Source organism: Platalea leucorodia (assembly GCF_965183815.1).
Source record: "Platalea leucorodia genome assembly, chromosome: W".
Classification (NCBI taxonomy): Eukaryota; Metazoa; Chordata; class Aves; order Pelecaniformes; family Threskiornithidae; genus Platalea; species Platalea leucorodia.
Window position 1 is genome coordinate 45,606,841 of NC_138859.1, and position 25,789 is coordinate 45,632,629.

Genomic DNA, 25,789 nt, shown 5'->3' on the forward strand with positions numbered 1-25,789 from the left:
TTGGAGGGAGAGAAGGGAGCACAGGCAAGAAAGGAGGAAGAGCGGAGTCGGAGAAAAAGTACTGAACGGAAGACAGAGAAGAGGCGAGGTAAATGCTATACACCGTGTTACGGTGCAGGGATGCTCTCTGCAGAAGCGCTGTCCTGCCCGTCGCACCCCTCTGACTCCTCGGGATCTCGGAGCCTGCTCCTTTCTGATCTGGATTCCTTGAATAAATTGCTACCGATACGGTCCCTCGGGAAACCCTGGAAAGCCACAGAGCTGCTGCAGGTTTGGGCGGACTGCCCTCGGATGCCTACGGCATTGTAAATGCACGAAGGAGCCATTTTGTTGCAGCCTCTAACGCTGCTTGTTTGAACTGAAGCTGCGATAAACCCAAAGTTAAACATCACGCCTCTGTCACTGCGGTGGTTGGCCCTTCTCCTTCCCGTGGTATCTTGAATCAAGCCGACAGCTAGCAAATATGATCTCAATCTGGATAAAGTTTATTATATTTTGGTAGCAGTTGTGTTTTATTAAAAAAAAAAAAAAAAAAAGGTCAATAAACCCCTGGCTGAGCTTGTACAACTCCACTAGCTTTTACCTTAACACTTCATTCCAGAAGCAGCTTCTAACAGTGGGATGGTTCCAACTGGCCTCCACGAGTGTTTCTTGAACACCAAGTAAAACAGTACATCCAAAACCAACATTTAGACTCACTTTCTAAAAGACTTAGTAGTAAAAACAAGTCATCTTAGGATTTGGGGATTTTGCTTTAAGTTAAAACACCTTAAAAGCTAAGTATCTGTTACTACGCATTTGCCAAAAAGGCATAATCCAAATTTTCAAAGGACTGTCTAATTTATTCCCACATACAATCTCGTGCGTTGCCTTGGAAATCTACGGTGTATGTTTTCTGACCATCAAGCTCATTTTACAGTTCTTATTCATTGCTTTTTTGAATTAACTATTGCTCAGAAAAGCGCAATAGCTCCGAATTACTCAAAGTCGGTCTCATCGACTATTAACCGATTAGCGGAGCCACGCTACCGTAAGCGGCACACGTTGCCATTAGTCTAATAATAGTACTTGGTGTATCCAGATCCTCTTGCGCTAAGGAGTATCGGTGTTTTATAAACACTGTCGAATTAAGACAGCCCCTCGTTTTCAGCTGCCGTTGGGAAACCGAAGCGGGGTGATTTACGCGAGCCGAGCCCCCAGCTCACGGTTCCCCCGGAGCGCTGCCCGCTCCCACCGCACGCGCACCCTCGCGCCAGCCCCGGCTCCGCAGCCGCCGGCTGGCGCTCAGCTCTACCTACCACATCGTTTCTTCTCGCTCCTTCTGCCTCTTTGCGGTGCCGATTCACACGAAGCTCTCTGAAGACAGAAGCGGGTGCGTTGCTCGTCATTACCACGCGCAGACCCTTACAACCCGAGTACCCAACCAATAATACAGACCGATACAGGGAAACCAGAATAAAGTGAAGAGAAAGCAAGTAGGTATGCTTTTTTTTACTACTACTGCCTTGCTAATCCCCTGCCCCCCGCCAAACCGGCACAATATAAAAAAAAAAAAAAAATATGGATCTTCGGGGAAACGGTAAGCAGCACAGAATTAAGACAACACGCAAAATCCTGACTTCACTGAATGAAATGAGATTTTTGTCATTAACTTCAATGAAGCCAGTGTTTCAAAAGTGTCTTGACAACAACTTTGGTACATGTTTCTTAGATGACTTCTCTCTAATGGAATTAAATAGTTCCCAAGATGAGCTTTCTTCCATTCCCACTGTAATCAGTGTTGTATTTGCTATGGTTTTCAGTGAGAGCCCAATTGGGCCCTAGGCTCGGAAATAAAAATCATCTTGAAGTAAATGGGTTGCTGTGTATCTGACCTCTTCTCTCATTGGTGTGAACGCAGCGCCGGGATGAAACCTCAGATCATTGCTGCTATTTGTGTGGAAAGAGGTTGTTGGGTTTTTTCCTACCAGAAGATTAATAGGTAGCAAGTTCAATATCGTTAGGTATTTAGTTTTCCTTAATTGTTCCAGGAACTCATCTACAGAGAGCAATGCATCACATCTGGAGGTAGCAATTTACCTTTCAGAAATCAACAAAATCTGCACGCTCCTCCTGGGCGGAGGAAAAAGGAGCTCAGGCAGCTCCTGCCGCTGCTCCAGCCCCTCCGATAACCCGCGGCTCCAGGGGATTCGCAGCGATCGCCATCTCACCACCGGTATTTCCTTGGAATTCACCAAGTCGTCTTCAATATCTTCCCTCTAGATAAGCTCATCTTTCTCAATACGTGCGAAAGCACATCCTAGAAGTCTTGCAATAGGCTCGTAGCTTTTCATTTTCTTTTAAGCCTGAAGGTTCGTACTTGTTAATAATTTGGTGGATCCTGATAGTTCTGCAGCCTGGAGAACAGACAACAGATGGTCCAGCCTCGGCATTAAGCATTATTCCTTCTGTACCTTTCAGGAATTCGAGAGATTCTTATTTTAGAAATATTTTTCTCCTGCCTGTCTGGGCGCCGGTCATCTGCTTCACCCACTTTTCCATTATACTTCCAGAAAGCGGATGCATATGGTAGAAAGAAAGACCCTATTTTGTGGATCAGAATTTTAATTATTTGCACTTCTATTGTAATGTCTTCCTAATATTCCTCAAATTTTCATGAACGAAACCACAGAAAAGGAGGGTGGGTAGGTAGGGTTTTCTCCATCAGTTCTTCCTTGACCCTACACAACCACAGGGCAGCGCCACGTAGATGCAATCAGGGATCCATCCAGAGAGCTGACCGCGTCTGTACCAACTGAATTCTGAGGAAACTCCAGAATTGGTCCACCAAAGTGTAAAAAAAAACTATTCAATGCTATCATTGAGGAAAAAAAATGCATTAGCTCTCGTACTACAACCCCAGCCATCGGCTTGTTTACTGTAGGGTTTTTTCCAGTATCTTGAGACCGTACTCCCCGGCACAGAGGACAGGCAGGGGCACTGCGGTGCTCAGCATCTCCCCGGGCTGCACCGCCTGCCGGGGCTTATCCTCTTTTTCACGCAATATGAAGGAGCTCGCCGAAAGGCTGGAGCTCGTCGGCACTTTCAGGTTTGTCCTCTCCTGCGTTTGGGACCCGAAGCCTGGCGAGCAGGAGCGGCGCGCGGACTCCTACCGCAGGTGGTCGGTGCTGCCTGAAGAGATGAGGCAGAAACCGTGCTGCCTGTTTCTGCAGGCCGCCGTCCTCGTCATGGCAATTACCCGGCAGCTCCCCACGAGGGGCTTCAGCTGTTGGCTGATCCGTCGCTTGGCCAAGAGAAGCCAAGCCAGGCGGTGGCACGGCGCGAGCAGGGCTGGGTGGGGGCCCGCAGCTCCCGCCAGCCGTTCCCGTGGGATTGATCCGAGCTGCCCCAACCCCTCCACGCTCCCGGCACCGCGGGTGCGGTGATGCTGCAGTAACGTCACACCGAGCGATTTCCGTATCGGTTGACACTGGGGGTATCTGGAACCAGGTCACTCTCCTCTACCACCGACAGCCTGTGCAAACCGCCGCCTCACTGTGGCCGGGGCATAAAGCTGAGGATGCTTAAGAAAAAATTATCCGTCTACAGCAAACTGTCTTCTCAAGCCTAGAGCTGCACCACTGCCCTTAGTTTCCAAGATTAACTTTTTACTCCCAAATTAAAGAAAATACACATCTGTGCCCTGCAGATATTCACAGACACGGGTGTGCACAAAGAGGCCGCGGTACGAGTCGCGTTAAGACTCCATGCACAAGGCACATATAGACCATATAACTTATTTAGGTGCAATGCCATTTTGAACTCAGAAACAATTTCTAACTTACTTGCAGTATCATGAGATCGTTCAAACGCAGTAAGACTGAAAGAAAAACTAAAAGCAAAATGCAGCAAAGAAAAGGTACGTTTGCAGATGAGATGTGAAACGGCAGCAGAGCCGAGAGAGCAGCGGAGCGGGATCTCCAGGAGGCTGGAGCTGCAGAGGAGCCGGGTCTCACCCTCGGACGGGTGCTACTACACGCTGGGGACAACGTCCCCAACGCTGTGCCAGCCCTGGGGACAGAAACACATCCTGCTACCTCCTAACAATAGAGAGCAAAAGCATACAAGGATCGTAAATGGCTCCTAATATTAATTAAGAGCTGCTGCAGTTGTTTGGGGTCAGGTGAGGGTGGGGTTACACACGCGCTCTCTGCACTGATCTGCGCTGGTCGCTGCAGGTGAAATCAGTAAGTCACTTACTGACTCACTAGAGAGCTAGGTACGTGAAGGCTCAGAGCATCACTAAGTTCACTTTCAAGCCTTGGCCTGTAAACCTTCACCAGAGAGCAGCTCTGTGTCCTTTCCGTTTGTTCCCCATAGAATTAAACACGTGTAACGGTGCCTTAAGCACAGCAAAGCAGCCTTCCCTCCTCGCCTCTCCCGCCCCAAGCTCAGCACGCAAAACCGTGCACGGGAACTTCCCCAAAACTCAACGCGGACGACGACTGGCAAGCGCGGGGGCCCCTCCGGCAGCAGAGCAAACCTCGCCTCCCTCCGGGCTCCCGCCGGCCCCGTCAGCGGAGGGGGCAAAGCAGAGCAGCTCCGCGCCGGCCAGCGGAAGGGGCCCCATCGCCACCTGCGCAGGGAAGCTGCCGCCGGCTCCCCCCGGGCTGCCCCAACCCTGCCTCCACCTCCGAAACCAGACCCGCAGGCAGGGCCCCGCCGCCTCGCCGCAGTCCCCGGGTGCTTGCCCTGCGCCGGAGGGTCCGGCTGCGGGGGCCGGGATGCGCCCCGGCAGACACGGGGCTGCGGAGGGAAGGGGCATGGCGCGACGGCCGGCCGAGAGCGCGGCCCCGGCCTCCGGACGCTGCCGATGGCACACACGTGCGCGCTGCGGACAGAAATGTCTGTTTAATTGCTCAAACGCTTTCATTTTTCTACACCGAATGTTTAAAAAACCCACCAACAACATAAGAACAGACTGTTTCCCCACATTATCAAAGAAGATGGACATAGGAAAGGAAAGAAGGGATCAAGTATTTCCCTTTCCTATAGGGAAACAATATGCATTTTGGCTGTTTTTTTGTCGGTTGTGGGTTTTTTTTTTTTCCCCTGGCAGATTTGAACAGTATAAAGCTTTGAATATTAAGAAGGCTATTAAATTCTTTCAATAGTTTTCCAAAGTGCGAAGCTACTGCACTTAGAAAAAGGAAAGGAAGCCTAGCACTCTTCAAGAACAAAATGAATTTAAACACACGATTAATATTGCTACTGAAGTGAAAAAGAAAGTGTCTTTTAAAAAAATCAATTGTCTTGAAACAAAGCACAGACTTTTGGCTATTGATAGTATTTTTAGACTCAGACTTTCTCTGGAGACTTAAAAGTATGCAAATGCAAAGTGCAGAGAGGCACACACACATGCTATACCTTTGTATTACATTGGCATTTTATTATTTAATTAAACTACTCTTATTTTTCTAGCTCACGCATGCTTCCCTTGAGACGGCTTTGCTGTTAGCCTGCTGGCCTTGACTTCCAGCCAAAAACAATTCAGAAACAAAAAGGGACAACAAATCATATTTTCACAGACATTTTTATCCCTCAATACAACCTTGTTTTCACACAACATCATACAGATTCTATGAAAACTATAATTTATTGCAGTAGCCATCCAAAGCTAGGGGCTGACACAAGCTCTGCGGTGTGTTGCCACTTCTGTAATTTCTGAAGTTGTGCTGGCGGGAAGGACCCGCCGTGCCGAACAGCGCGGCGCTGGCGCAGGGGACAATAACCCGGAGGTGACAGCAGCTCTGACTGGGGCGGTGTTAGGTCAGCCCAAGTACTCTTAGTCTCCCATAACCACCCCGCCTAGAAAAGCTCAGGCAGGAGCTTTAAAACCCGCACGTGCAAATAAAGCCCGTTTCTGAGAAGCGCACATCTGCAGCCGTCGCCGTTTACGATGGAGCCTATCCCTAGGATGTACAACTTTAAGAAGCAAACCTCATTTATCAGCGTATTTACCACAACCCCTCTGCCGAGCAGACTTTCACTTACCTGGTGGCAACCCTGTAAATTCGAATCTCTTCCATAGGATGAGTATGAACCCCTTTCTGTTTTACCTGTTAACGAAAAAAAAAAAAAAAAAATAGATGTATAACAGATATAAACAGATACATATAGCTTCTCCAAGCGTTTTCGATGATGTTCACCACATTCTCCTAGTGCTGTTTACATATGTAAAATAGGCACTGCTGACTGCGTAATGCATGTAGGCAACGGGAAGGGATTAACACTTTTCCATGCTGAGGATGGTGATGTGAAATAAACTTCCTAATCTCGGCGGCGCCGCTCCGCACGCTGCCTGGAAGCGGGAGCTAAGGGGCTTCCACCGGCTGGCTGAAGGTGCGAGCAGAGCTCCCCCGCGCCTCCCCCGGCGCGGGGCTGAGCCCCCAGGCACCCCGCCTGTCCCGCCGACCCGCGGGGGCACGGCCCGTCCCTCGCCGGCTTCGCCCCGGCGCTGCTGGGGATGCCGCTCCCCGCTCTCTTTCCCAGGAGCAAATTCCCCCCGGGATCCAGGTGATGGAATTCACACCTGGGAGAGAGACACCGACTGGGAACTGGCCATTCGCTACCAACGCTGGGACTTGAATGGGGGCCCAGCGACTGCTGAGGCTCTGCCAGCCCTAAGTACCCTTTTTCCCCCCCCCCCCTCCTTTTTTTCCCAGGAGTCCTTTAACACTCAGATCCACCAGCCTGACTTGCAGTAGCGGTTACAGTTAGGCCATATTTACAAAGGAAAATAAAGGTTCTTTCAGGTTTGAATGGCCAGGCTCGAGCGAAATCAAGAAGGGAAGAGGTGGTTTCTGCAAAGCATTAAGTCATGGCTGAGCAGCACCGCACCACGTGCTCCGGAGACAAAGAGCAGTCAAGAGGGCTGATACAAAACATATTGACACTAAAAGACCACCCTTATGGTGAGGATAATCACGGGAGGGGGGGAGGTATTATCTAACAAAACATCCAAGAACACAGTAAAAATCACTCATAAAATTAAAGTTTTTATTGTAGGCTGGGGCATAAAACCCACAGCACACAGTCCCAGTTACCAGGGACCAGATGCTCCGTTCATCTCCGCGCGCGACTCCCGGCGACGCCGGGGACACCTCCGCACCTCGGAGCCAGGTTCAGGCGGCGGCGCGCCCCCGCCTGCAAGGTACGGACCCCGCCGCCGTGCCCGCACACCTACCGAAGCCGCTAAAAACCACCTTTGAACTGCGTCTGGAAATACCAGATTCCGATAACGACGATATCCACCGACCGCACGAATTTCAGGGGCCCGAGCAAGGCGGGCGGCGGACGAGGGGTCCCTAGCTGGCACGTCCCCTCGCGATCCAGATTTCATAAAGAAGCCACGGAGAGGCGGATCGGTAGACAAAGGACGATGGAGTTAATTTTAATCATTCCCAGTATGGTGTGGCCACGTTCTGACTGAGTCCACAAGCCTCTCCTTTAATATACAGCTACCAGGTTTGATCACCGTTTAGAGGTATTATCAATAAAGTTTGCCTCTTGTGAGTGGTTTGGAATAAAAAAAATCATCTTTCTCCCTATAATAATTTAAGACTCTGTAGCTTGCTTTTGCTTCTCGATTGGTTTTGTTGTTTTCCACATAAAGTAGTTACTTATACAGGGGAAGCTCCACAATGCATTTGCAATTCATAGGACATTTGCACAGGTAATAACTTTCGCAAGCACTGGTATCTGGTTATACAAAAGCGAGGGATCACCCACTCCATAGCCCCCCTCAGGTTCGGTGTACTGGGAGCCTTTGCAGAAACAATTCAAGATTGAAACGAGAATGAAATTTTCATCGTGAATCTCCGAGTCCAATGCCGAGATCTGAAAACAAAATGTCTTGCTGGCACGCCTGGAGTTACGTGTGCTACTTCTCATCACCCCAAGAGGGCCAGAAAGTCGATGCAAATAAGCGGTGAGGACGGGGGGGAAAAAAAATCCCAAACAGAAAAACAGGGTCGAGGGGAACCAAGTACAAGCAGCGACACAAGGTACTTTGAACGCGCTTCTCGCTGCTGCCTGGGTATCGGTAATCTTCTTTTCTATCGTATCAGACACAGGCAGCCTCATCTTAATTTCAGTTGTTAAAAAATATTTATCCAGATACAAAAATAAACCCACTGCAAATTACAAGTTGTCAGGGTTAAAATCTACTTCTATTTGTGTGGGGGAGGATAAGAGAACAGCATAGACATGAATCATTCTCAGTAATTTGAGTGTTTCCATGACATCAATGGGCACTCGTCCAGGACTCTGTCGAAGTCTGTGAGGTACCAAAGCGGCACAGCAGCCAGCAGGAGATTGACTTTTTTTTTTTTTTTTTTTTAGGATTATGCTCCTTGTAAAGATTTCATCTATAGCATCCACTTTTACCACCAAACAGATAGCTTTGGAGATCATGAGTGAACGCATTTCATTCTGATAGTGTAAGCCTTTAACTTTATTACATTTTTTTTGTTGTTGCTGTTGTTCCCACACACAGCCAGAAATCTGCCTTCTCGATTAAGAACAAATAACCGAAATTTATGAAAAAGTCAAGAAACCGTTATAAAGATATACATACGTAGATTTTCACTATCAACTGTAATTATGAAATTATCATACTTTTTGTAACGGTCCTTCATTTTGGCGGGGGGGGGGGAATATCTTTTGTATAAACTGTCCATTTAAAATTAGCTACAGTCTTGATGTTGATTTTCTGCTTAAAATTCACTGGCACATTTGTTTCAGATAATAAAATTTGCAAGAGCGCTGATAATATGCAAGAGTAGGCTCTTTAAGCAACTATTTGTGCTCACAAATACAAAAGCTTCTCCTGAATTTCTACGTTTACTGTACATTATGCATCATTTTCAGTCACTTGAACACCCCAGCCTGTACTGTGCGTTTCCTGAGGTTTGCAAGAGCTAAAGATTCTCTCTCTCCCCCCCCCCCCCGCTTTTTTTTTTTTTAAAATGTTTTAAAAAAGAGAGAGCGTCTACAGCGATGTAGACACCCGACGCATTCACTGCGGAATTTTCGAGACAACCCTCTAGTACTAGAATGCGGCAGCCGCTGCGGATATTTTTTGGCACAAAGACAATGGTGGCAGTGCCAAGCCCCATGGCTAAAACTACTCAAAAGAGGCATAAGGGTAGCATTAATCGTTCAAGTCTTTTACTGCATGGAGTACTGTTGTCCATATTTTAAAACCTAAAAGTACCCGTTAGTAATATTTGTTGTAAGCCAGGAAAGAAAAAAAAAAGGGGGAAAAAAAAAAGGGAGCCTGAAATACAGACGAATAACAAATCTTGTCAGACATCTGATTAATTTTTGCTACCTAGAGGACCAAACGCTAACATGTGCCATTCGTTACCAGTGCTCCGAACACGCAACACGATCTATACCCTTCCGTGGCTTTATGATCTGACAATTGAAACAAAGCTCCATGGAAGAAGTTGACCTACAAAGGCTGGGGAATAACTTTCAAGTATGCACTTGTTCTTTAGGTAAGGCAGAAACAGCATCTCCGTTATCATCGGAGGCAATGACTTCGCGTGTGTGTAAATATATCTATATATTCAATTAATAGACACAATGCATGCCAATCAAAGGAGAGACAAAGAAAGAACTACGTGCAGCTCCTGTTTTCTGACAAACACCGAATCTCAAGTCTCTGCTCTCTAAATACCTCTAGAAAAAAATACTGCTTATCTTCACCAAACTAAAACGATTGCTTCCTAAATATTGGGTTTGCATTTTTTGGCATAACTGCAGAAAATAAAAGCAGCACAGGATTGCCAATCAATCAATAAAGAAGCCACTTGCCTTTCCATGGTGTACTTTGAAAAATTAATCAAATTAAGTAGAAAATTCAAGCAACTTCCAAAGCACAAATGCAAGGCATCTGATTCCCCGCTCCCTCTTCCCCTGCCCTGGGAGACAGGGCACCTTGGCTTTTTTCTGGTAGGCAGCATGAGAGGCATGAGGCAACTCTTTCCATCTGCAGAGAAAAGGAAGTGAAGCGATTTCTATAAATGACTTCAATTCAATGTTGACATTGATTTCGTGTTTGACATATTTTTTGAGAGAGGAGTTCGACCAGAATATTCTAATTCAGGTTTCCGCTGCCCTACATTTGGGGTTTAGCCCTTGGTTAGACTGAAGAAGGGAAACCTGTTCGAGACAAAAAAAAAAAAAAAAAAGTACTTGTATTAGGGATTGGAATTTTAATGGCTGCGAATTTCGGTCTGTTCAGGTCTGCAATTTTGCTTAAACCTATTTCTTATTTTATTACTGCCTTTCTAGCATTTTTGGAAATGAATGATTGTTCCCTCTGACGTCCGATGTCTCGAAAGCATCCTGAAGGGAGCCCGATCGATTCCCCTACAGAGAATGCCAAATTAAAGGAGAATTCAGTGTCGAAGTCAGACCAGGCACGAGGAGCACAGAGCTGGAGCAAAGCTCTGAGCGACCCAAGAACGGGCTGAACTTCATAGCTCCACGCTTGCCTGTCCGCGATGAACACATACGTGTTATCAGCTGTAGCAGGGTTTATTTGCATTGCTATGAGGACCGTGAAACCGTTTACTTCTGCTTTAATCTATAGTTCTTGCATTCTAAATTTCCTTAGGCTTGTTGAAGTTTGGTGGCAGGAGCCAGGGAGGGTTTGAGGGCCGCGGGGAGCGAGGGCAGGACTCCTCCCGGCGCTGCCCAGCGCCGGCGCAGCTCTCCGAGCACCGGCCCTGCCTGACGCCAGGACCAGCTCCCCACAGCAACTTCCAACGCTGACCGCCAGAGCATCAGTACTGTTTCTTTTGTGCCTCAGAGATTTGAAAACCTGACTCCTATCAGAGAAATCAAGCTAAAATTTGTATAGAATTAGAAATTATCTGAGGAAAAACCTCATTGAAATAAATGAGCCATTGCACACTTCTATATCCTATACCTATAAGCGTCTCACTCTTGGAGAAATGTATATAGCCCGTGCCCTCCACGGACAGCCTCCCAGGCCTCGCTGTCTTTTGCCCTTGACAGGAAAAACAGCCTGCCCGGGTTTGCATCAGAGGAGCCAGCAAGCAGCTTCTTCATTTTTTCAGGACTTTCGAATACTCTGGTCTTTAAAAGAAAAAAAAAAAAAAAGAAAAAAAAAAAAAAAAGGCAAAATAAAAAGGAAAATGCTTTTAGTATTAAAAGAAATTTTGGGGGCTCTTAATTGAAGGATGCAAACCCGCACGCCTTGCCTGGCAGCAGGGCTAACAGCTGGCTGGAGGCTTGTCCCCTTTGTGCGAGGGCGAGCGTTTCCCCGCGGCTGGGCGGCTCTTCGCCGGGCAGGGAGCGCTGCTCGCCGCCGCGGCTCCCGGGCGGCCGCCGGCAGGAGCTGGCAGGGGAACGGGCGGCCCTTGTGCGGGGCGGCGGGGAAAGGTGAGGCGCGGGCAGGGCTGGGCCGGCGTCGGCCCCGCGGGCCGGGGGGACAAGCGGGTCCCGGCAGCGGCTGCTGGCACGCGGCCTCCGGCTGCGATTTCTCCTCTTCCAACGTTTAAGCAGCAGAGAGAGTTCTTAGCTCGGCTGAGTTACAAACTCGGGCTTGACCTGGGTTATATATACATACTTCTCCAACAGTAGCGCACTTACCGGTATAGGATATACAGTCAAAATACCCTATTTATTTCAGTGAGGTTTTGAACAGCGTATTTTACATCACAAAGAATCTCATCCGATGGTAATGGAAGTATCGTGTTAATGAGCTATTTCTGCTTTGTGCTGTATGTGAAGTACAGACAATAAGAAAGAAATCTGATAGATTTTAAGCAAAGTTTGTGCAAGAACGTTCACAAAATAGTACAAATGACACGGCATCTGATCCCGGGAAGGTCCACAAACTAGATAGAAAGCTAAGGGAAGGTATTAATCCCAATAATTTGAATGGCATCGCACCCCAAAGCGTAGCACAATGCTAGGGGAAAGAGATCTTTTTGACATGAAAGAGGATTTTTGCACTTACACTGATGTGCAGTAAACAGTAATGGTTCTTAAAGAGACGTTATGATGCCAGAGCAAGTACCATTACAAAGGGAGATTTTTTTTTTTTAAACAGTACCATCAAAATGCAAAGGAAATTAAATCCTAAAACCTATACTAAAATAAAGCTCCAGAGCTGGCTTGAAAAACCTAAAGCAAGGAAATTCAGAGCGAAAGTGGTGCTTCACCACTGACTCCCCTCGCTGGCCTAGAGCTTGCGCTTAAACCGGCAAGGTTAATTCTCAAAGGCTCCGAAGGCCAAACTATTTCCTTACACGCACACGCCACGTACGCGTGCCTGCCTCTGTAGGTACGTACATACACGTAGGTGCCGGTGGGATGGCTGTGCTGCCTGCTGAAGGGGGTCCCACACGGTGCTGCCAGCGAGCTCTGCCCAGTGCCCCCGTAGGGCTCAAGCGCAGGGAAAGGACCGACCCCGTTGCGTGCTTTTAAAACAAAATAGCTGTGGCAAAACCGTACTTGAAATTATAAGAATAAGAACGTGAAGACAGAATACCAAAGACCATCCTCTACCAGACTTCCATTAAATGGTGCCTTAGTCCTTGACCAGTCCCACCAAAACCAATTAGATTGTAAAGATTATCCCGCTATCCCATAAAAGAAAGGTTTGACGCTAATAGTTGGTTATTTGCCTGGATGATACAGCTGCGTTACAGGATCGATTGTGTCGAATCCAGTCAGAACAAGCTCGTTGCGCCCTTTGCAACAGGTTTTCAGCACCCTGAAGTTAGTCAGAGGATACGCAGCTATTGCCGTTTCGTAGCCATCACCGCAATTGTGCAACCAATAAATAATATTGCATTCTGCGGACAAGGAACATTAATGAGCTTAATATCAAGTATGCGCACTAATTAAGACTAGAATAACAAACTTTCATAATTAAATTAGGTATTTAAACAAAACAACTGTTTATTTCAATGCCGTCTGAAGAAATGGTATCCAACGCATTGAAGAAGCCTTAAAGGCTCCTCGCTGCCGCAGGCCACGGCGTTTGCCCCGCGGCCAGCGAGCCCGGAGCACCCGGGCACCCACGCGCAAAGGCTGCCCGCGGAGGAGCGTCTACGAGAGACAACCCTTCGTTTAGAGCGAAGGTGCGTCCGACTTCATAAACGTCTTTAGTCTCCTTTCCTTTTCATATAGGCACGGAATTGCAGTCTAGAGGAAATAATTACCATCATCCAAGCCTGAACACCTGTATCACTCTGGAAATAGGCAAATTTATTTTGGAGAGAAACAAAAACTCGAAGAAAACCCATTCACCATCTTTTACCCTTCTCGTTCTTGGAACGTCAGAAGATGGGCAGGGGATGAAGACAGGCATCGGAGAACAGTAACAAAAAAAAAATCAAAAGCATTATCTAATACTAGAGAACCGGAGTAATAAAAATGGGCAACATTTTCATAAAGATACGAGACAAAACCATGTTGCAGTAATACTCCGGACCCGAAAGCAATATGTAAGAACTGAACGTAAAGCACTGGATATGGTTTTATCCTAAGTAAGCCTCGCAGGGCTATTTTAAATTGAAATACGCTGCAGGGTGATCCCTCATCATTTGTTCAGGGACCAGGTCAGGAGATCTTTATCGTGGATCTGGAAACCTGGGGTTTCACTCAAGCATGAAAACAGAATCGCTTTAAAACAAGTTAGATAAGGATCTAAGGCCATGAAAGGCACAGAATTGAAAGAGGACGATAAACCTTCCTACTGCCCCGGTCTGGGCTCTAAATCTTTGGTCCGTAAACCACCCCTATCTAGCAGCATTTATTAAAAGGCTACTAAAACAAACGGCCTCGGACACGAGCGAGGATAAAGAGATCAAAAGCCTTATCGTCCCGATCGGGGATCAAATCTACGCCTCGGCACGCCAAACAGAAAGCGTTCCCGTGAGACGGCTGCCTTCTGCCCCAAAGTGAGGGAAAAGGCCTAACCTCGGGACTCGGGGGGACCACCAAACCCACCCGAGGCCAGGGCCAGCCCGCCGCCCCCCGGCTGCCAGCCCCCCCTCCTGCCCGAAGCCCGCGTGAGGCCTCCAGCATCATCGACACACCAGAGAGAAGGCACCAAATGCTGGCCGCAAGCGCACCTGCACCCGTTTTAAAACCCTGATGGCAAAGCTGAATTTTCAGGTTTTAATACCAAAAGCACCCCTGCCTTCGGAGCGGTTCGCCTCCTGTCTTCCCGTGCTCTCTGCATATATAGACAGAACTACCTGAGTCTCTAATACTGCCGTATATGGAGATTAAATACTCAATTATACATTTCTACAGAAACGTTATTTATTTGTAATATTGTTCAGCACAGGAAATTAAAAGAAAAACGTTAGCGTTTATTTTTGTTAGCATTCTGACATTTTAAAAACAACGGATGGGATAATTTGGATTAGCTACGCAGACAAAACAAACGACAAGCTTCTCAGTGTAGGGCAACACATCAGGAATGATGTGGTAAATATACTGTAACGTTATGAAATACCCAATAGTCTCAAATCGGTAATATCCAGCAGAGGGCATGCATACCCTAATAAGATTTTTACACTTGAGAACTGACATTTCCTAAACATTTCGGGAACAAACGGTTTGGGCTGAGAATACAGGCAAACTCATAGCATCAGTACACACGCTCTCCAGCGCTTTCAGCTCAAGAATGACAAAGCTCGCTCGGGAAAAGTCACCTCGGAATGCCGATTCCGACACGGGAGGAAAAAAAAGTCCTTGAGAGAGGGATTTCCCACCTCTACCAGCTGACAATTTTCCTTTCGCTGCCAAATGCAAAGACAATAACCTTCACGCAAAAAAAATTACCCTTCCTCACACCGACCTCGCACCTGAAAGGAACGCCACATTGAAGAGCAAAATTCAGATGGATTTACAAATATTTTATTCTCTATAGGTGAAATATCAGCTGCGCTAATATGAAATAAAACTGACTACCTTTAGCAGGGCCAGATTTTTATCCTAGATTCTTTAATTACTTCCCAGAATGGGACAGCAATATTACCTACGGTTTCTAATCAGTATTTTATTGGTTTTTATTATGCTTAAGCGGGAGGAAATTTAAAAAAAAACTGATCCAGGGAAGAATTTGTCATTTGTCGCGTTTGTTTCAGAAATCACTTGCCCGAGTTTGTATCACAGAAAACTTTCCAACGCCTACCCACGCTTCCGAGTCCTCCAGCAGAAGCGTTTTACGGACAGCCGCCGAGCCGAGCCCCCTCTCCCCGCGACGGCCGGTGCCCCGCGCTCAGAGCTCCCGAGGCACCCAGGAGAACCCTCCGTTTCCCCGCGCGACCGCCAAGCGCCTGCCGGTAATTAACCGCTCCCGGCCCGTCCGTCGAAACGATCGCTCCCAACCCCAGCCTCTGCTTTACAGCAGAGTAATGGCTATTTGGGGTCCTTATCAGATAATATATATTTTTTTTTAAGTTTCAGTAGCCTTGGGAGATGAACTTAATTTACAAGGTCTACGAGGCGGGCAGCTTAGGTTACATGTAGGTCACAATAAATAATACTCATCCCTTGGCCGGCGCGAGCTGCGCCGCCGCTGCCGCCTAAGTTGAAATGACAAGCCTTTATTATTCCTAAGCACTTGATTCTGAAACATTTGCACAATCTGTTAAGTCCAGACAAATTTAAATGGTTCTGACATGCAGCCTGCTAGGGTCAGTGACAGGGATAATGCCTCTTTACGTGGGTAAAATTTTGTGGCATATAGGTCACTCTCTTAAGGGGAATCAACTGTGTGTCTCCTCTTTGCATTTCCACCACAATCCTTCATCCTGCAGCCTGGAGCTGAGAGTGAAATGCAAGAAAGGAGCCGAACGCTCAAAGCAAAAATCTGCTTCCAGGACAATCCATTATATCTGACAAGTTAAATGTTCCATGGTAGACCATATGGCATCGGAGCAGGGCCGACGATGGAAGAGGGAAACTCAGCAAATGCATCACAATTAAGGAGTTTGACTATAGACTTTACTTTGATTTACTTTATTTTTTATTAAATTTTGGATATTGCAGTCTTTCAATTTTCATAGAGCCCTTCCAAAGCCTCTACCCGATCTTACCAAGCTCGCTATACACAAACAGGAGGTTCGCCAAAATTATGTTCTCCAAAATCTTATGGTCTTAAGTTACTTTAAATAGCGTGCCTGATCAAGCCATTTTTATACCTGGTGAAGATGCATTTCTATTATTAACTCGCATCAACGTTAGTAGTTTATTAAAGACCGAAGAAAAAGTAAAGTCGAAAAAAAGAAGAAAACAGCATAAAATCCCTGTCCCCGAAGGCCCGGGGCTGAGCTCTCAGCAGAAATGTCACCCCAGCAGAGGGCCCGGCCCCCCGAGACCGCGGGCTAGCACAAGTCGTCTTTTGAAGAGCCAAAATCTTGGGCTCTTCGGAAGGAATCCTTGCGACCAGCTGCTGCAGCAGCGGATTGGGAAGCCGCGTGGACTGGGAATACTGGCTTTGCCACACCTACGGAGATTGATCTTGACTGACATAAATAGCAAATGGACCAATTAGAAGAAAAACCATGCAAATTGGCTGCGTGTAATCAAGTTCCTAAATAATTTGGAAATGCAGCGCTGGAAACAGTAACTACTATTTCCAGAACGCCTCGCAGAGACTCTCCGCTGCGTGAGAGGACAGAAGGACTTCTACAGGCTTGTCGTTATTCTGGGCCAATATCACGCAGGTCTGCTATCGTTCAGAAATAAAATCCGCAGCAGTAACTGCGTAACCATTTTTGGGCAATGCCCTGGGGTCACGATGCAAAAATAAAGTAGGTAACCAAAGCTACGTCCTTATTTAGGCATTTAAATAAAGTCTCATAGGCAGGAGTAAATCCAAGCCAGCGTCGCTGGTGGCAGTGGAAGCTGCTGGTGCACAACTTGCCAAAACAAAGCAGTTACTGGGCGCTGGAATTGGGAACCTCATTTTAAGCACTTATTTTTGTCATCTCTTTTTTTTCAATTTCGACCTTGTAAAGGCTGAGCCAATGTTGCTACCAGTAAGGGCCCATCCTGCCCGGCGCTGGGATCAACAGATGCTTCCCAGGGATTTCCAGAGGGATCACGTTGGGACAGGGAAACGCCTGCGCTGAAAGCAAGAGGCACTGAACTCCGTGTGCCCATGGCCAAACCGTGCCATTTCCCAGCCCGAAACAGTACGTCATCGCTGCTTAATTATCCAGTAGGCTTGTAACATAATATTATTTTTCTAGTGTTAAATGTGTTCTTATTCAAAATGAGTATTTCTCATCATTTTTAAGGCTTAAACCCCATAATTTTCCAAATTACTTTCATTCTCTCTCTTATCAAGGCTCATCCCAGGGTCCCCTTCCAGGGCCGTCCCACCGGCAGGAGCCGTCGGATGACCCAGGAGGCTCCGGGGCCCGCCGGGGACCATCGGGAATGGCTTTATGGAGGACCTCGGTAGTGTTAGAAGCGGGGTTACACAGTGCTGGGCCTGTCTCACAAGACCCTCTGAAAAGCCCGTTGGCTACACTGACAGAGAGCAATACAAATTTAAATGCATCCCTGTTTTAAGATTTCGGGAAATTGGTATTAAAAAAAAAAATCATTAATAGGAATTCTGGGGTCACTTTACTGAAGCAGTCATTAATGAATTTTTTAAAAAATCCATTTCAGTGGGGAAAGAGAATGTAATTTTTCAAAAATATATTTATTTGTATTTTGTTATTCCTTGTAAGAAAGTGGGTTTAGATTACTTTAAACACACTGTTATTTCTACATTTTTGTGAAGCCATCACTGTTCTTGCAACCACGAACGAAGGTTAAAGTAGAAAACCTGAAAAAAAGCTTTAAAAATTTCGAAACCCTTTTACGCAAATCAAGAAGTTACTCTTTGGAACCGGACGGCTGAGGCCCAGCCCAGGCAGAAAGGCCAGGTGAACGGCAGGCGGTACGCCCGGCGCGCCGGCAGAACAAAGGCCGTTAGGAAACCAGCGCCGAAAAAGAGTCGGATCCGTCACTCCTGTGCTGCAGTTCTTCACACGGATCTTAAATTTATTATTGATTTAGCATTTAGTACTGCAGGCGCTGGAACAAAGACCCTTATGATTATAAATGCATGCTTTGTGGCACGTGCTTTAATTTTAAAAAGGGTACTTTTTTTCCCCAAAGATCCTGCATATTAAAAGGACATCAACTTCTTAAAAAGTCACACATCTTTCAAAATGTGTTTTTACAATTTAAGGTTACTGTCAGAGATGACAGAGAAGGATTTCTGGGCTGGTTTGTTGGGGGCTGTCGCGGATGCATCAGAGCTGCCGCCAGCCGCGGGTCTCACCCCGGCGCAGGGAGAGGCGGGCGCCCTGATGGGGAATTCGCCCCCGGCTCCTGGGGGAAGGCGGGAATCGCCGTCAGCCTCGGCTCCGCCACGAGGGACGCGCCTGGGAAGACCTGCGCGAGGTGCCCGCGGGAGCGGGACGCGGAGGCAGGAACGGAGCCGTCCCGCCTGGCTGGAGACGGCCTTCCTCGGCTCTTTGCGCATTTAAGGGCCGTTTACTTTGTGTGCGATTGCACTGTTTTCACAGCAGAACTCCCAGGCACCCTCACAGAAAGCGCATGCGCCATTCTAAACTATTTATTGTTTAATTGGGCACACACCAAGTAGATAATGGCTCTTTAAAACACTCCTGGCATCGGTGAGCCACTGGGCTAGCACCATCGAGAAGACGAAGGGTGTAAAATTGATGTTTGCTGTAATACAGCGCTATAGGCTCATGGAATAAACTCCTTGCTTCGCGATACCATAAGCAACGTCACTACCTGCTTGGATACCAAGAGCAATAGATGTGTAGGCATAAATGAAGCGGGGAAGGGACACGGAAAGAGAAATACAGCTAAATTCACACCAGTAAAACAAAGCAAAACGAGGCAGATATTTGCGCTTTGTAGATTCCACTACTAAATCCTGATCAACTTTTTTATTACTAATTAAAATGTCCATATGGTAAAACAACACCTGATCCAAGGAGCTTTTAAGTACAGCAATTGCCAACATCGAACTTCTGCATTTCATTAGCAAATCTGAAATTCTGGCCTAGATTTACTTTCAAACGCACTGTTTTCTGAGCCATTAATGAAAGACAATAAAAACTTCGGCAAAGTATTTACTTTCCCTATATTATGGTTTTAAACAAAACATGTTTAAAAAGAAGGGAGAAGCAAAGTTAGAAAAAAAACAACTACTAGAACTATGCTTTGTCTTCTTATCCAAAAGTTAAATATACCAGGTACAAAATTTAACGCAGCTAAAAATTAGTCCAAGACTAGTATGTTGGTAACGTCCAAAATTCACCCAGTTTCAAGAAGCGACCACCAAAGACCCAAGACAGAGAACCTGCCACGGGAAAGCGTTTCAGAAGTCCTAGTGCCGCCGCCAAGTCCCGCGCTGCACCACAGCCACCTCGCCTGGACCCAAGTCCGCACTTGGGTGCAAGTTTTAAAGGTTTGGGGTACGAGAGAGAAAACCGCGCTGTATCTGATACTCCTGGCACGCAACGTTGGCCATCCTCGTCTCATCGGTCCTTCTGGCAATGTCAACCAGGGCGAGGAGGTCGGTTGCAGCATCTCTCCGAGGCCGGTCTCAGCGGCGCTCGCAGCAGGAGCAGCTGAAAACTTTGCTCGCCTTAAACTCCATCATCGAGCAAGCGCTCAGCTACGAGCGTCTCTGCCTCCAGCACGCTGGCCGCAGGCAGCTGCGTCGGGAGAGGCGGCAGCCGTCAGTCTGCTCCCCGGCCCGCTCACAGCCAGAAAACCCTCGGCGTCTGTCTCTCAGAAAAAATGAGTCTATTTACCACGTTACTTCACCTGCACAAAATACATTTACTCAGGCTCGTGCAGGGGGAGGCGTAATGATCCTGATTTCTGCTTGAAAACAGAAAGCTCCCCACTGACCTAAATGGACATCACAGCCATAAGAACCCATTAAACTCCAGCAAGAGTCATTTTTTTTTTTGCCTGAGAAATAAAAACTCATTAATTGCACTTTGTTAAACACCCTGATATATGTATTTATAGCAAATACGCTGTGATTTTCAGAAACTTCGAACTCTCACAGCTCCTTCTGTGGGTGATGAGCCATTCTAAATTATTATCCTAATGAATAAATATTCTTCCAGAAAATTCTCTGAGAAAGGTGCTGGTAGACTTAACACAGAGAAGCTGGGTATCGCTGTCACCTGCAAAACAGCCAGACAGAAGAAAGTCCCCAGAATTTTAACTTTCAGCCGTCTTTAAAACCCTTTAACACAGCGCTGTAATTTCTTGTTATTAGGAGCAACTCATGGCAAGAGCAGGGCTGGTTCACCCTAGGCTTCCCACTTTCTGCCTTAGCAACCTCGGCAAATATTTCGACTTCTGACAATAAATTATTAGCTAGTTTGCTCTTCATTCCCAGGTGAATTGGAACTGGAAGGATAACGTTCCGAAAAGGTAAAATTTCGAACGAGGGCAGAACGTGGAACAAGCTTCGCAAAGAGTACTCACACAGAAATTGCAAGGGCATTTTGCTAAAGGTAAATCAGAAGTGCCAAGCAAGTCAGGACTGTTCTGTGGACTGGAAAAAGAAGGCCACCTTTCACAGGGAAGGGTATTATTTCCCAGAAAACAGAAGAAATACTGTATGTGTTTCTGGAATGAAAACATGAAATGGCCTGGTTAATTATGAAATTTATTTTCTATAAAAATAAAGAAGATACCAAAATGGGGCTGAAACAAAGTCTTTTTGAAAAAAATCCCAAATTAGAAGGTTAAGACGACAATCTGATCTTTGTGGGTTTTATCCTTTACCAGGGTTTGAAAAAGCCTGGGATAATTTCTTCTTCTCCCCTGCAAAAGCGCTGAGAAGCCACGAACGCTGCGGTGCAGCCGGTGCTCCCGCAGCCTGCCAGGACGGCGGGGGGACCGGGCTTCTCGCTACGCAATGCTGCCACGACAAAAAAATTACCCAATATTTTATTGTTGTTGTTTAAACACTGCTGAGCTGTTTATTTCTTCTAATCCAGTAAATTCTTTTTTCCCCTTGGAAACGGACGCTAATTTCAGATGCGTCACTTTAAGGCCTGATTTTCAGAAGAGTGAAGTATTTGTAACCTAAAATAAAGTTTATCAGAGCACTCTGGTTTCCTCAAAGACCCAGGGCGTCACACGGCGCACGCTGAAATCAGCAGTCGGCTCTGAATATTTTACCCCGAGTGCCCTGTGATTTTATATGATCAAATAAACACATATAAAATATACGGCGTGCTTATATACAACGGCTTCTCTCCCTTCATGCTAAGAACAAAACCATCCCTCTCAGTCCGTTCAAGATCCCATTGCTTTCCATTCACTGTAAATTAGAAAAAAATAAAATAATAATCTTTTATTCAGCTCCTCCCTGAGAAAAAACATACAAATAAGGCCTCTATGATTATTTTTTTTTTAAGGAGCTTGTATGGCAGCGATGTATTTAAGCTTGATAATGTATTCACAGTTTCTTTATAGCTTTCTAAATGCCAATACTTCTCACCTTACCCCTGCCAGCAGCTCCACTGAAGTCAAGGGGACTGGGTGCATAAAAAGACAAGCGGTATCGGGCCCTCACCAAGGCAATCTCCAGTTCCTTACCAGTAGAAAATCAACCAGTGTGAAGCTTATCTGCCCCACCACCAGCTCCAGTTGGTAAGACCAGTATTCCCCCAGTACACCGAGGTGCAGGGACACACTGTATGAAGCGCTGAACAAAGTAAAAACGCTTTAAGAACTAATTGTGAAAAAACTCTGCAGGTGAAAGCTTTTATGCCTTCCCGCTAGGTCTTTCAAGGCATTGGGTACCTGTGCAATGTAACTCTGTCTCCCAATAGTTCTCTAAAACAAGGATAAATGGGAATGTATAGGGAATATGTTGGCGGTCCCGCTCCGGTTCTTCGCAGAAGCGTGCCCGCTTCATCCCAAAACCACGCCTGCGTAACGACCGCCGCTGCCGCAGCCCCCCGGGGTCGTGCGCGTGTTCGTTTTTTAAAGCAAATGTTGAACTTTTAAAATTAAAATGTTATGCGTCTAAACAACCAAACGTGGTTTTAACTTATTCTATCGCTTCCTCATTTACGCTTTTTAAAAATGACCAAGGATTTCACGTGATGTCGTTTCAGCAATACCGGGAAAGTTTCTTAAGTCGCAGCTTTTTCACCGAGCCCAAAAACACAGACTTTGGGGGAAAAAAGAACCAATCGCAGCAGGAATCTCTTTAAAAGGAAACACAAAAAGCAACACCATCTTGAACGGTCTCTCAGCAATAGTTGTACCGTATATAAAGGAAATAAAAAGCTCTCTAAAACGTAAGAATGAACCTATCTATTCAGATTGCTTACAGGTGACATTACACCATCTGCTTGGGCAGTTTGCCCATACAAAAGGAAGCTATACCAAAAAGTAAAACCTGATGCGTTTTAAAGAAATAGTTATGCAAAAAATACAAATGATTGCATATAAGAAGTACAAATGAAGTTACGCAGTACTGAGCTACAAAAAGTTCTTAAAAATCCAACGATCTGTGCAAAATTGATGCTCAAATAGCTCGTGGGCAAAGACAAGAGAGAAAGCCCTTTTCCCTGACCTGGGAGGTGCGGCATCGCTCTGGACCAGAAGGGCTCAGCGTCCCCCCGGAGATGTCCCCGCGAGCAGGGACGCGCGCTGCTCTGCCCAGTCCCGCCCCAGTAGCGGGTCTGGGGGTCAAATAAACAAATAAACGCAACCCCCAAAGCAGGGAATTGCATCTCCCGACTGCTGAAGTGGTCTGCGTTAGCCACCGGGCACTCGGCGGGCAGGGAACATTTGCAGTTTGCTGCTGGATTCTGAAAGCAGCAGCTTGAAGTTTGCCTTTTTCTGAAAGAAAAAAAAAAACAAAACAAACAAACAAAAAAAAACACCAAAAAAAAAAAGTCCTGGCAATAGCGGTTTGATTACCCGGACCCCGAGCGTGGGCAGCGCTAGGTATTGAGCCTGCCTCCATCTTCCTACCGCCCCGCCTGGGATGCTTTCTGCAGCTCTTCCTTTGTCACTTTGTCGTGGCAGCGGAGCTCCCGACGGCGCGGCGCGGCCCAGGGTGCTGCAGCCGGGTCCCGGGGCAGCCCAGCGCCGCTCCCCGCGGCATCCCCCCGACCCCCTGCTTCGCGGCGCAGTCCTGCCCCAAGGGAACCACCCAGCCAGGCGCCGGAGCCCCGGCGGGCGTCAACGCCGAGGACGCGACTCCGGCCGTTTCCCAAAGCCAAGCGAACCCGGAGCGCCCAGCCTGCCGCCGTAGGGAGCAAAGCCCTGTTTCTGGGAGGCCCGATAAGAAACTGGGCGGCAGAACAACCGGTGCGAACGCCTGTCCTCGGAGGAGCGGGAAACAGCCGGGGCCGTATCCTGCCCTCCGCGCTCAGCCGCCATCCAGCTGATGCCAATGGATCTGTTTAGGCACGAGGAAGCCTTGGATGTATAAACAATTGTAGAATTAATTAGATAAGGCCAGGAGAAAACAGAGCATGTAAGATGCCTGATTTTCTCAGAGTTTATTAGGACGCAGGTATAATAAAAGGAAAAATAGAGGGGGGGGGGGGGGGGAAAGTTTTACATAAAATTTCCATATTCTGAGGAGAAACCAAAAGTTATTCCTGAAAGACCCTGACGCTTGTGCATCAAACTAGTTCTGCATCGGGGTTGTTGTTTTTCTTTCATTCTTCGGGGGGGGCTCGGGGGATAGGACTTTAAAGAGTTAAAGGCTCCCTACCATTAATTTGCATCTGGTGCTTTTAGTGTGTGTGTGTGTTTTTTTCTTCCCTGAAAAGTTGGCAGAGCTGCCGATTTTCCATAATGCAAGCATTTGGGAATTGTGAGCGGAATGAAACCGATCCAATCTCCTGACTGCGACATGAATTTTCATTAATTACAACCTTGTCAGCAAAAGCATTATCAAAGCTGAATATGAAAATGCTAATGAGTTCTCATTTGCATATTTTTCTTTGTTGGAATGTCATTAATTATTACATTTTATGATGATGAATGCAGCTGTCGAAGCTCTCCGATGCATAATTAGCCATCAGAATGCCAGGAGCCGATCAGCATTTTTGGGTAAAAAAAAAAAAAAAAAAAAAAAAAAGAAAAAGAAAAAAACCCAAATTTCCCTTCAACCTCTCGCACTCCCCGCTCGCGCCGAAGCCCCCCAAAGTTTCTGCTGCCGACACTACTTCTGCCACCAGCTCACTCCCGGCAAGCCCGAGCGCGGGGACGGATTTCTCCTCCTTTAATAAAAAATTATTTTGTTTTTGCCGATCGTGCGCTTATACAATTGGAGCAGCTCTTAATAAAAAAAAATCGTTATTCCAGCTTAATTAATGCCACGCTTAATTATAACACCATGATGTCAGCGGTTTTAATTAAGTATTGGCTCGGTTACAAAAAAACTCCTCGCTGCAGTAAGAGTCACTATCCGCAGATTTGTGCAAATCGCTCCGCTCTCGGGTTCGGGGTCTCTCCCGGTTCGTGAACCAGCCGGATCTCCGCCGGGATTGAATCCCGCGCGGGAGGGGAAAGCGGCCGAGGCACTAAACAAGAAGGATGGCGGCGGCGCGCTCCTTGGGCAGCCTTTTGAGCTCACCTCCTTGACCACTTTTTTGAGCTAAAGTGTAAGTGAAGATGACAAAACCAAGCTCATCCTCTCCCAGCCGCTGGGAACGGTGTTTATAAGTAAAAAAAGAAAAACAACACGGAGCAGATGGGACCATTACACATGACCAAACCAATCAATCACAGATGAAGGGCCCAGGTGCAGCGCAGCCGCGCAACAACGCACCATTTCACAGTCTGTCAGACACATACACATGGTCGTACATGAATGACCCTCCTCGGCTCCCCCAGGACCTCATCTGGAGCGCGTCTCCCCTCTCGCCTGCCTCCACTCCGACTGACGTCTTCATAATCGCCCTGTCTCGGCTCCGCCGCCACCGCCGCGCGGGGAGGGGGGCGAGGAGGCACCTCGCCGGCGAGAGCCGGGGCTCCCCGGCCCGAGGCCGCCCCCGCAGCAGCACCCCACGGGCAGGGCGCGGGGCCGGAGGCCGTGCTCGCGCCCCGCCGCCCTCCCTGCCCTCGCCCTGCCCTGCCCATCGGGGTTTTCCAAGAGCGTTTGAAGTTTTTACGGGAGGCACGGCAGGTTGGGGCGTCGCGGGGGAAGGACCAGATCCCAGCTCCGGATGGGTGTCGAGCACAACAGCAGCCACCGGGAGAGCAAGGAATCGCTGCTGGACACAGAGGCTGCGGCGCCTGCCAGTGCCCAAGGCGTGTGCGGGTACCACGACCCTTGTGCTCCAAGATGCTCCCAGAGGGCTCCAGTGCCCTGGAGCTGACGGATGGACACCAAGGAGGGACCACAGCCCCATGCCGAGGTCCTCTGCGGCGGGGCTGGCTGCAGGTGCTGCATCCCCGCTCCTCCCTGCCTGAGCACCAAGGGGGAGGATGCCGGGGCACTGCTGCTGGAAGCGCGCAACCAACGGGGGTATTTAAACCTATTCTGTCCGAGAAGCAACGGTGGGTAACGTCTACCAAACACTGCCTCGTCCTCTTCAAACTGTTCAGCTGGATGGAAGGAGAATGAATTCAAGCCACGGCACCCACCACCACCTGAGTGTCGCCTGCCATCACGCAGCACAGCCGCCCCAGCGGGCTCACA

At 47.6% G+C, this 25,789-nt stretch overlaps 1 protein-coding gene across 4 annotated transcripts in view; it reads right to left on the minus strand.

Annotated features, from left to right (window-relative positions):
* Window positions 1-25,789, minus strand: part of LOC309601856 (transcription factor 4) — a gene marked incomplete at its 5' end in the record, with an annotated part of 235,706 nt that overhangs the window by 113,734 nt on the left and 96,183 nt on the right. For all 4 annotated transcript variants that reach the window (XM_082335056.1, XM_082335057.1, XM_082335059.1 and 1 more), the window contains one exon: window positions 6,034-6,098. In XM_082335056.1, coding sequence (XP_082191182.1) covers window positions 6,034-6,098 — 65 coding nt within the window. The remainder of the gene's footprint in view (window positions 1-6,033; window positions 6,099-25,789) is intronic.